The sequence below is a fragment of the Schistocerca piceifrons genome, chromosome 5 (genome assembly GCF_021461385.2).
Source record: "Schistocerca piceifrons isolate TAMUIC-IGC-003096 chromosome 5, iqSchPice1.1, whole genome shotgun sequence".
Classification (NCBI taxonomy): domain Eukaryota; kingdom Metazoa; phylum Arthropoda; class Insecta; order Orthoptera; family Acrididae; genus Schistocerca; species Schistocerca piceifrons.
Genome location: NC_060142.1, coordinates 596505436 through 596517946, shown reverse-complemented (window position 1 = coordinate 596517946; position 12511 = coordinate 596505436). Strand labels below are relative to the sequence as shown.

Here is a 12511-nt window from a genome sequence, read left to right as displayed (position 1 = left end):
CAACAGGTGGTGGGTGTGAGCCGAGATTGTCTGTCAACTTGGCACTTGCATGTATCTTATTGCATAGCCAACATCAAAATCAACTTTCCTTCTGTCATGTGCACGATGATCTTTTGGTGTCTCTTCCCCCAGATTCATGGATCCACAAGGCAGTGCGGCCACAGCAACTGCCAGAGGGTGTCATCACGACATCGCTGGACGACCCCATGGAGACGGAGCCTTTGCCTTCTCTCATTCTACCGAGGGAGCTGGACCTGCCCACACCACAGCTGTCACTGTTTTTTCATCTGGTTCATGGCATCAGGACCCTTCTGGTCATTTCCGGGGTATGTTTCCACCAGAGCGAGGGCCAGACAGTGAGGTAAGACTGGAAGCTTGACGTCCCTGCAACCACAGCTTCTGGTCCCACAATGCACTCACACTCCTGCCTCCCCCGCCGTGTTTGCACTCCCTACGTTTTGGGGGGGGGGGGGGGGGGGGAGGAATGTTCCGGCTTAATGACAAAGATGAAGAACACAAGAGCAGAGAAGGCTGTGAGATGGCATCAGCCAATAGCACACTGATTAGGACATCACCACGACCGAAACGGCCTTTACAAGGAGAGAATATAAGCACCGCTCCTGCCAGCGTCAGCCAGATAGTTGTAGCCTGGTACTAGCAGAGCAGACCCAGAGTAGAAGACCCGTCATCCTATTTGTTATATTGAGACTTGTGCCTTATATCAGTTGCTTACATGGACATTGTATATAGTGAAGGACACTGATTATTTGCCTGTCGCCCATCACTTGCGACAACTCATTGTAAATCCAAAGTTAAGTATTGTCAATCTACTTTATTGTAATAAAAACCATTACTGTATTTTTACAATGAAATATCATTACTGTGATTTGCTTGAATTCTTGTGTAGTTATCCGAGAAAGCAGCATCCTTTAAGCACCCTGTAAGAGACAAAAGGTTTTGGGTCACTTTGGTTATTAGGGTGCATCATTATGAAATGGTAAAACAACTGTACCGCAGATGTTTCGACCATCTCTTCAGCAATCCTCTTCAGGGTGACTAAACTGCTGGACGCTGGGCATCAAGAAATTTAGTCACTCTGAAGAGGATATTAGCCATCATGGGAAATCACAAGCTCTTACATCAACCAAGTCAGAATTTGACAGCATTGGTATCATGGCTTATCAAGACTGAGGTTTATTGTTCAGTGAAGATGCTGCTTGTGCTGGACAGGGTCCCACAACTGCCATGTCAATGTGCAATCAAGGGGTTCAGGTGGGCCATTCTTGATGGCACTCAGCATATCGGTAGCCCAAGAGGCTTTTGCCTGATATGGCAGACACATTTTTTGCTCTGCTCTGCAGGATTGCATTTCCACATCACATTGCTTTATTCAGGAAATTGGCTTCTTTGGGAATGACAATCATCCATACTGACAGTGCAACAATGTCTGGAGCATCATGGATTGTCAGCACCGTGATTGTTGTTGTGACTTCTCTTGACGCAGCAGATGAGAGAGGCATGCCAATGGTTGTGCGCCCAACATGAGTAACATTATGTTGTTTTTCAAATCATTCCTGGTTCTGTGTACAGCATCACAATGGATGTATTCACATGTCAAGGCTCAGAGGAGAACAAACATTGTAAGAGTGCATTAGTCATTGTCATACAATATAAGCACCCAGCGTGATGGCATCGGGTCCTACTGTGTACATAACGTGGTTACCTTTGCTTCAGACAGCCGGTGATTCCATATGCGATATATTAAAGCCAGTAGCTGTGTCCTATCTTTGAGGTCTCTATGGTGTTTTTCAAGCTCAGTTCGACTCAAAGTTAAGCAGAATTAGAGTGCAGCTCTGATGCCAGCTCTGTGCATTAAATTTTGTACCCTGTATACCTATAAATTACCCACAAATATATTTTTCCTGCTACACTGTATATGCACAATAAATAATATTTTGTTATTTGCAATCCTTCCTGGTGTTGTGATTCTAATGGCCATCAGTGTATTTTAAAAGGTGTTAATGAGTATGGAGGAATTAGAAAGGAAAAGTGCAGACAGAAATGAAGAATATACAGAAGCTTGTAAAGAACATAATTTGGCATTTATTAATACTGACCAATAAATAAAAACCATCAGTTTCTTATTTGCTACTAGAAATGTGCCTTTCCTGAAACTTGCATTTCCCATTTTTTTACTCAGCATGTTTCTTCGCCTGAAACAGAGAATGCATCTTTCTGGTATCAACTTTGGGTATGGGGAGGACTCCAGACTCCAGGGAATAGCTGAGCTTCACTGGTGACGCAGTGTCTTGCCACAGTAACTGCCAAAGTGAAGTTCGTGTCAGCCATTGTGCAGCTCCGTAGAGCACCACCACGAGCAGCGTCATTGTTTCCACAATCACAAAATGAGAAATGGATGTCCCGATCTCCAGCCAACTGCCTTGATTGGTGACTAGGTGCAGGAAATGCATGCCCATGGCATCAGAAAAAATCATCACTATGAAGAATAACTTTTCTGTTGACACCTTTAAAAAGGAAGAATATTTATCAAAGGACAGAACAAATGTTTGTTCATTAGTTAGAAACTAAATTGTTTTGATAATCTGAGAGCATCACTTACCCTGAGTACTACATTAATAGCACGGAATGTACAGACAACAGTCAGAAAAGGTATGACAGTCTTCCACAGGATCAGGGCAGTCATCAGAAAGGGAGAAAAAACAGTTACAAAACACCTGACCCAGGTTGGATCAAATGAATTTAAACTGGCTATATTTCCTGTGCCAAAAAATGACAGTACTATGTAGAATAACTGAGAAATGTTAAGGAAACGATCATACCAGCCATGTTAAATGTGATGTGCACTACTAGAGTGTGGTGTGGTCCTAAGGTAGGGAAGAGAAAACCTTATCAGGAAGGGAGGTGGGTGCAATAATAATAATAAAATAATAATAATATTAATTATACCCCGTGGAGGCCCGGGAAAAGAATAGGCCTCCGGTATGCTCTGCCAGTCGTAAAAGGTGACGAAAAGAACAAACCACTAATAGGGCTAACCCCCTTTTTAGTGTGATTACTTGGTTCAGGACAGAACTAAAGAAGCCTCAGACAAGCGGGGATGGTCGGGGATGACGCTTGAACCCTATGCCCGCCCACAATGGTAACGACACTGCTAGCCAACTGGAAAATGATTTAAAACCAAATAGAGGTGTTTTGCAGGATATGCTTCCTGCAACCACCCTAGAAGGAAAACAAAGACAGAGGATGAGATGATCAGATGAAGTTAATCGACACCTCATGTTCTGTTATTACCAAGCAACAAACCTAGGAACCAACACAACTGGATACAGATCACAGGTGTACACAACATTGGTTACCAGATACCCAGAATTAAAATTTTTAACAGAACAACGACAAGCTGATCAGATCCGTGTAATAATAAAAAATAACAGGATACCCCAGTCAGAATTAGAAAACATCAAACAACAAGTACAACAAATACTGGAACAAAATAATGTGCAATCAGAAGAAGAAGAAGAAGAAGAAGAAGAAGAAGAAGAAAATACAGTAATGGGCTCAAACATCCCAGAGCAAACAAACAAAGACCAACACGCATCAATTAAACAATCAGAGGAAAACGAAATCTTAAGACAGCCACCAGAACAAGCACAAATAGAACACGAAGTGACACACGTTAGATATAGAAGAGAAATTTCAGCTGACATATATAGAATACAAAGGCACAAATACAGACATTAGACCATTCTTGCATAGACCGCCAAATAACCCACAAGTCGAAACAATAATAAAAACTATCAACACAATCATACACAACAAAATAAATGAAATCACAACTATGGAAGAGTTACAACTACTGGTTTATATAGGAGCACTCACTACACTAAATATACACACTAGGCAGAGATCAGAACCAACCAACACACAGAAGAAACCCACAAAACCAGCATGGCAACACAGGCTACAGATCAGAATAGAAAAACTGAGAAAAGACATCGGACAGCTAACACAATTTATAAGAAATCAAATATCAGACAAAAAACGAAAAAGGTTAGCTAAAATCGCACAACAAGAAGCGACAGAGCAATTAGATGAAAAGAAGCAGAAATTACAAGCATTGGCCAAACGACTTAGAAGATACAAAAAAAAGTGAAAATAAAAGGAAACAAAACCAAACATTCAACACAAACCAAAAGAAATTTCACCAGACAATAGATAACACACACATTAAAATAGACAATCCACCAAGCATAACAGACATGGAACACTTCTGGAGCAACATTTGGTCAAACCCAGTACAACATAACAGGCATACACGGTGAATACAAGCAGAAACAGACACATACAAGATTATACCACAAATGCCTGAAATGATAATTTTGCAACATGACGTCACCCAAGCAATTAATTCTACTCACAGTTGGAAAGCCCTTGAAAAAGATAAAATAGCAAATTTCTGGCTAAAGAAGTTCCCCTCAACACATTCACATCTAACTAAATTATTTAACAGTTACATTGCAGACCCATACACATTCCCTGATACACTTACACATGGAATAACTTATCTGAAATCAAGCAGACACAGCAAACCCAGCAAAATATCGCCCCATTACAAGCCTACCAACAATATACAAAATATTAACTTCAGTCATTACACAGAAATTAATGACACATACAACACAGAACAAAATTATAAATGAAGAACAAAAAGGCTGTTGCAAAGGAGCACGAGGATGTAAAGAGCAACTGATAATAGATGCAGAGGTGACATACAAGCTAAAACTAAACAAAGGTCGCTACACTACGCATACATTGATTACCAAAAAGCTTTTGATAGTGTACCCCACTAATGGTTACTACAAATATTGGAAATATACAAAGTAGATCCTAAATTCATACAGTTCCTAAACATAGTAATGAAAAACTGGAAAACCACACTTAATATCCAAACAAATTCTAATAATATCACATCACTGCCAATACAGATTAAGCGTGGAATATAGCAAGGAGACTCCTTAAGTCCTTTCTGGTTCTGCCTTGCTCTGAACCCACTTTCCAATATCCTAAATAATACAAATTATGGATACAATATTACTGGAACATACCCACGCAAAATCACACATCTGCTATACATGGATGATCTAAAACTACTGGCAGCAACAAATCAACAACTCAACCAATTACTAAAGATAACAGAAGCATTCAGCAATGATATAAAAATGGCTTTTGGAACAGACAAATGTAAGAAAAATAGCATAGTCAAGGGAAAACACACTAAACACGAAGATTACATATTGGATAACCACAGCGACTGCATAGAAGCGATGGAAAAAACAGATTCCTATAAATATCTAGGATACAGCCCAAAAATAGGAATAGATAATACAAATATGAAAGAAGAACTAAAAGAAAAATATAGACAAAGACAAAAATACTGAAAACAGAATTGACAGCAAGAAACAAGACAAAAGCTATAAATACTTATGCTATACCAATATTGACCTACTCATTTGGAGTAGTGAAATGGAGTAACACAGACCTAGAAGCACTCAATACACTTACACAATCACAATGCCATAAATATAGAATACATCACATACATTCAGCAACAGAAAGATTCACATTAAGCAGAAAGGAAGGAGGAAGAGGATTTATTGACATAAAAAACCTACATTATGGACAGGTAGACAATTTACGAAAATTCTTTCTAGAACGAGCAGAAACTAGCAGAATACACAAAGCAATCACTCATATACATACATCGGCTACACCACTGCAATTTCATAACCACTTCTACAACCCTCTAGATCACATAACATCAACAGATACGAAGAAAGTAAATTGGAAAAAGAAAACACTACATGGCAAGCACCCGTATCACCTAACACAGCCACACATTGATCAAGACGCATCCAACACATGGCTAAGAAAAGGCAATATATACAGTGAGACGGAAGGATTCAGGATTGCAATTCAGGATCAAACAATAAACACCAGATATTACAGCAAGCATATTATTAAAGATCCCAATACCACAACAGATAAATGCAGACTTTGCAAACAACAAATAGAAACAGTAGATCACATCACAAGCGGATGTACAATATTAGCAAATACAGAATACCCCAGAAGACATGACAATGTAGCAAAAATAATACATCAACAGCTTGCCTTACAACATAAACTTATAAAACAACACGTTCCCACATACAAGTATGCACCACAAAATGTACTGGAGAATGATAAATACAAATTATACTGGAACAGAACCATTATAACAGATAAAACAACACCACATAACAAACCTGACATCATACTCACCAATAAAAAGAAGAAATTAACACAACTAACCGAAATATCCATACCCAATACAACAAATATACAAAAGAAAACAGGAGAAAAAATTGAAAAATACACCCAACTGGCTGAGGAAGTCAAGGACATGTGGCATCAGGATAAAGTTGACATTATACCAATTATACTATCAACTACAGGAGTCATACCACACAATATCCACTAGTACATCAATGCAATACAGCTACATCCAAACTTATATATACAACTACAGGAATCCGTAATTATTGATACATGTTCAATCACCCGAAAGTTCCTAAATGCAATATAACATATACCGTACAGTTAAAAGGAAGTCACGCTTGATCAAGGTCCGCATCACTTCCATTTTTGACCAGACATAACGTCTGAGAAAAGAAAGAAATAATAATAATAATAATCTCATACTGATGCATCTACCTTTTAATTTTAAAATACTGTAATATCCAGTGAGACCTGCATTCTTCATCACAATCAGTAAATTATAGGGGCACTCTATTGTATGTAGTTTGGTGATATCTGACTGCCATTTTACATTTTCCACCCTACACAAAACTTCCTTTAGCACCTTTATTCAACACACAGATAAAACACTAATACTGCCCATACTCTCTTCAGAAATGTTGTAGGAAAGTTCCTGTTGAATGTAAATACTTTAGGATTAAAGGAGACCACTCACCAAAAAGCAGGAGTGTTGAGTTGTTGACAGGCACACACAAAAGAAGGAAAACCTGCTGGCTTTTGGGGTTGTCCTTTGATGAGTTCGAGTAAAATACACAAAAACACACACACAAGCACACACATGCCTAGGCCACTACATGGTGCCAGCTAGGCTTGGGGCTCGGAATGTGTGTGTGTGTGTGTGTGTGTGTGTGTTTGTGTGTGTGTGTGTGTGTGTGTGTGTGTGTGTGTGTGTGTGTGTGTGCACGCGCGCGCGCTCAGGCACATCAAAGGGCAATCCCAAAAGCTAGGAAGTTTTCCTTCTTGTGTGTGTGCCTATTGACAACTCAATGATTCTGTTCCTCTTCAGAAATGAACTTTTAAATCTGTGAATAGCAAAGCACCTTGATATTATTATATGGGAATAAAACACTTTTGGGACATGCAAAGCTCAAAATCCTTATTACCACGGTCTTTCCTTTGTAGGTGTAGTGTGCCTTTCCCATGTTTAGGTTTTAAATTTTGTGGCATCATGGATATTCTGGTTCAGTCCAACCTCATCACATGTTCCTTCAATGTCTCTCCACATTTTATTATTTAATAGCAAGTTTTAGTGTTTCCAGTCGAGACAGACACAGCAACAGATAAGTAAACCGCTTTTGTGACATTTACGTGTTCCTAACCAGGAGCGAATTTTATATCATCTGTGTGCTTTAATAGTTTCTTGAGTTTCTGCGTGTAAATTTAAAATCTAATAGCCACAGCTCTCGCGTTTTCATTTGCGTCAGAAAGTAAACCGATTTTGTGACATACTACAAGTTCCTTATCAGGGGCAAATTATTTAGTTTCACCTGAGTGCTTCGGTAGTTAGATTTTTGAATATCTGTGTATTACTAGACACAGTTCGTGCGTTTTCGTCAGGGTCTACAGTAGAGTTGCACAGCACGTGCTGATAGTCCATTTATCTGCATAGTTTAGTTTTCCACGGTCTTCAGTATGAACAGGGACTGCGATTGTTTTGTGCGGATGCGAGCTGAGTTGCTGACACTTCGCTCTCAGCTTCAGCCTGTGATGGCTTTGGTTACACAGCTTGAGGCTGCAGTGGATGGGCACCACTGTTGTGGGCCGGCCGTGTGGATTCAACAGACATCCAGCGCGTCAGAGTCCTCCGATCGGTCCTCACTGGTGGCCAATCCAGTTACTGCTCGCACTGAGGCTGACCCTCCACCTGTGGTCGAGTGGGAGGTCACCCTGGTGCGAAGCAGGCGGCGAAAGACTTTCCAGGCGGCCGTATGTAAGGCCTCGCCGGTTTGTCTGACAAACAGGTTCCAGGTGCTGTCTGTGGCTGAGACTGTCGCTGAGCCAGATGCTGTCGCCTGTCCTGTTTCAGAGGAAACCATTCAGCCTGCAAGATCCAGGCAATCGGAGAGGGTGGGATTATTGGTAGTTGGGAGCTCCAACGTTAGGCACGTTATGGGGTCCCTTAGGGACTTGGATGACAAGAAGGGTAAGAAAACCAATGTGTATTCCATGTGCATATCGGGTGGAATCATTCCAGTTGTGGAAAGGGTCCTCCCAGATGGCACGAAGAGCACAGGGTGCAGCCAACTGCAGGTGGTTGCTCACGTCGGTACCAATGATGTGTGGTTTCGGGCAGCTAACAGAAGTGGTAAAAGGCTGCCAGTCTTGCTTGCAAGATGAAAGCACAGCTGACCATTTGCAGCATAGTCAACAGGATCGATTGCGGACCTCTGTTACTAATCTGAGTGGAGGGTCCGAATCAGAGGCTCAGTAGGTTCTGCGACCATGTAGGCTGCAGATTCCTTGACTTGTGCCAAAGGGTGGTTGGGTTTTGGGTTCCGCTGAATAGGTTCACTATACACAGGAGGCAGCTACATGGGTAGCAGGGGCTGTGTGGCGTGGACTGGACAGTTTTTTGGGTTAGAGGGTCTCGGGAAAACACAAGAAGGGCTTCAGTCACAAAGAGAGCAGGCTCAACACAGGAAGAATGTAGATACACGAACCATTGGTATAACAGTTGTAAATTTTCGTAGCTGTGTTGGGAAAGTACCAGAGCTCCAAGCCCTAATAGAAAGCACTGATGCTCAAATTGTTATAGGCACTGAAAACTGGCTAAAGCCGGATATAAGCTCAGCTGAAATTTTTTCAAAGAACCTAACGGTGTTTCGAAAGGATGGGCTAAACACTGTTGGCGGAGGCGTGTTTGCTGCTGTCAGAAGTAGCTTAACTTGTCGCGAAATTGAAGTAGATACTGCCTGTGAGTTAGTATGGGCTGAGGTCACTGTTGGCAACTGGAATAAAATAATAATTGGATCCTTTTACTGACCTCCCAATTCAGATGATACAGTTGCTGAAAGGTTCAAAGAAAACTTGAGTTTGATTTCAAACATGTACCGGACTCATACGATAATAGTTGGTGGTGACTTTAATTTACCCTCAATATGTTGGCGAAAATATACGTTTAATTCTGGAGATATGCATAAAATATCATCCGAAATTGTGCTAAAAGAATTCTCTGAAAATTATTTTGAGCAGTTAGTTCATGAGCCCACGCGAATAGTAAATGGTTGTGAAAACGCACTTGACCTCTTAGCAACAAATAGTCCTGAGTTAATAACGAGCATCAAAACCGATTCAGGGATTAGTGAACACAGGGTTGTCGTAGCAAGACTGAGTATTGTAATCCCCAAATCCCTGAAAAATAAGCAAAAAATATACCTATTCAAAAAAGCGTATAAAAATTCACTTGACGCCTTCCTTAGAGACAATCACCACTCATTCCAAATTAATAATATAAGTGTAGACCAGATCTGGCTTAAATTCAAAGAAATAGTATCGGCAGCAATTGAAAGATTTGTACCAAATAAATTAACAAACGATGGAGCTGATCCTCCTTGGTATACAAAAAGTGTTAGAACACTGTTGCGGAAACAATGAAACAAACATACCAAATTTAAACAGACGCAAAATCCCCAAGATTGGCGATCTTTTACAGAAGCTCAAAATTTAGCGCGGACTTCAATGCGAGATGCCTATAACAGTTTCCACATGAAACGTTGTCTCAAAACCTGGCAGAAAATCCAAAGAGATTCTGGTCGTATGTGAAGTATGTTAGCGGCAAGAAACAATCAATGCCTTCTCTGTACGATAGCAATGGAGATACTATCAAAGACAGTGCTGCCAAAGCACAATTACTAAACACAGTCTTCCAAAATGCCTTCACAAAAGAAGACAAAGTAAATCCTCCAGAATTCAAATCAAGAACAGCTGCCAACATGAATAACATAGGAGTAAATATCCTTGGAGTAGTGAAGCAACTTAATAATAAAAGCAAGTCTTCTGGTCCAGACTGTATACCAATTATGTTCCTTTCGGAGTATGCTGATGCATTAGCTCCATATTTAACAATCATATACAACCATTCGCTCGACGAAAGATCTGTACCCAAAGACTGGAAAGTTGCACAGGTCACACCAACATTAAAGAAAGGTAGTATGAGTAATCCACTAAATTACAGGCCCATTTCATTAATGTTGATATGTAGCAGGATTTTAGAATATATATTATGTTTGCACATTATGAATTACCTCAAAGAAAACTGTCTATTGACACACAGTCAACGTGGGTTTAGAAAACATCATTCCTGTGAAACACAACTAGCTCTTTATTCACATGAAGTGTTGAGTGCTACTGACAAGGGATTTCAGATTGATTCCATATTTCTGGATTTTCGGAAGGTTTTTGACACTGTACTACACAAGCGGATCATAGTGAAATTGTGTGCTTATGGAATATCATCTCAGTTATGTGACAATTCGTAAATTCCAATCACCAACTTTCTCCTTCGAATGCGAAAATATTTTGTTGACACTGACCTACATAGGGAGGAAGGATCACCACGATAAAATAAGGGTAATCAGAGCTCGTACGGAAAGATGTAGATGTTCATTCTTTCTGTGCGCTATACGAGATTGGAATAATACAGAATTGTGAAGGTGGTTCAATGAACCCTCTGCCAGGAACTTAAATGTGATTTGCAGAGCATCCATGTAGATGTAGATGTAGATGTAGATGTAGAGTTGTATTTTGATGACTGACATAGTTTCCTTCTACACTTGCCCAGAGTGGTGCTTTCGCTGCCTATGACCCAGACACACATTTTATTCTATATTTTGTGTTTCTCAATCTGTGCCTGTGTGCAGGATTGGGTGTTATAGGATTCTGGAACTGTTGAACAATATAAGAGCTGGCTGGCCTTGGAGGGAAGGTTTCCCTGGCTACTTTGTCTCCCGGAGCCCTCATGGACATTTATTTTCCAATGTCTATGCTGTTTCTCAACACATCACACACATATTTCATAATCCACAAAATAATTGTAGAGGACACTTTGTACCAGTATTTTAGATTTTCTGCCCTGTTCCGTGCACATACTGAGTGAGACAAAACGATCTGTCTGTACTCCTCTACATGTGACTTAACCTCTCTTATCTTATTCTCATGATCTTTACTCAAGATGTATGCTGGTGGCAGCATAACGGTCACACAGTCTTCCTCAAACGCCAATTCTCCATATTTACTGAACAGAATTTTGCAAGAACAATGTCACTATTTTTCCAAGAGTTCAGATTTCAGTTCTCTGAGAATTTATGTACACTTTTGTATATGCTGTGCTGACCTGGAACGATCCTAGCAGTATGTCTCTGTATTCATTTTGTGTCTGCTGTCGTATATATATTTCATAAGGGCTCCAAACACCAGAGCAGCAATACTCCAGAATTGATTACACTAGCATTTTACACCTTTACAGATGCACAGCACATTCCCATAGCTCTGCCAACAGATCCAAGTAATCCATTCACCACCCCTCCTACAGATTTTAAGTAATCATCTCATTTCATACTGCTTCCTGCTATTATTGGTTTTCCTAAATATTTTAATGATGTGAGGCGCTCCAAATGTTAAGCAGTAATCTTATAAATGGCTACTACTAGGTTCTTTCCATTTGCTGCATGTTTTTTCCACATTCAAAGGGGGCTGCAATTTATTACACCAAGCGGAAATTATCACCACGCCTTTTTGCATTTCTGTACAATTGCCCAACAGAATAATTTCTGTAGACAGTACAATCGTCAGTAAACAATTTGATAGTGTTCCCGATTCTATTTAGTACATTGTTTAAATATATTGACAACATTAAAGGATTTATTATGCTTCCTTGGGACACTCCCAGTGTTAATTTAATTTCTGTTGCACACTCAACTTATAGTACAAAATATGAGTTCCATTAGGTAAAAGTTTATCAAGCAAATCATACACCTGGAATGATACATTAAATGTACATCTCATCATTGATTACTGGCTCTATTGGATGACTCAGTGAGATCTTAATAAATTGAGTACCGAACGCTAAGCCTCGCTTTCATTGAAACGTCCATCCATGTTTGTAAGATTTTCTGCAATACTTTCTTGCCAGACTTGT

General features: G+C 40.0%; 1 protein-coding gene across 2 annotated transcripts in view; it reads right to left on the bottom strand.

Moving 5' to 3' along the window:
* Positions 1-2080: 2080 nt before the first annotated feature.
* The window catches only part of LOC124798136 (GPI ethanolamine phosphate transferase 1), a 260616-nt gene continuing 250185 nt past the window's right edge, over positions 2081-12511 (bottom strand). Inside the window, exons 14-15 of one of the 2 annotated variants that reach the window (XM_047261405.1) lie at positions 2621-2812; positions 2081-2525 (exon numbers count right to left, since the gene is read on the bottom strand). In XM_047261405.1, the coding sequence (XP_047117361.1) occupies positions 2193-2525; positions 2621-2812 (525 nt within the window). In that variant the 3' untranslated portion in view covers positions 2081-2192. Of the gene's footprint in view, positions 2526-2620; positions 2813-12511 lie in introns of those variants that run through there. The other variant, XM_047261406.1, reaches the window with a different exon arrangement.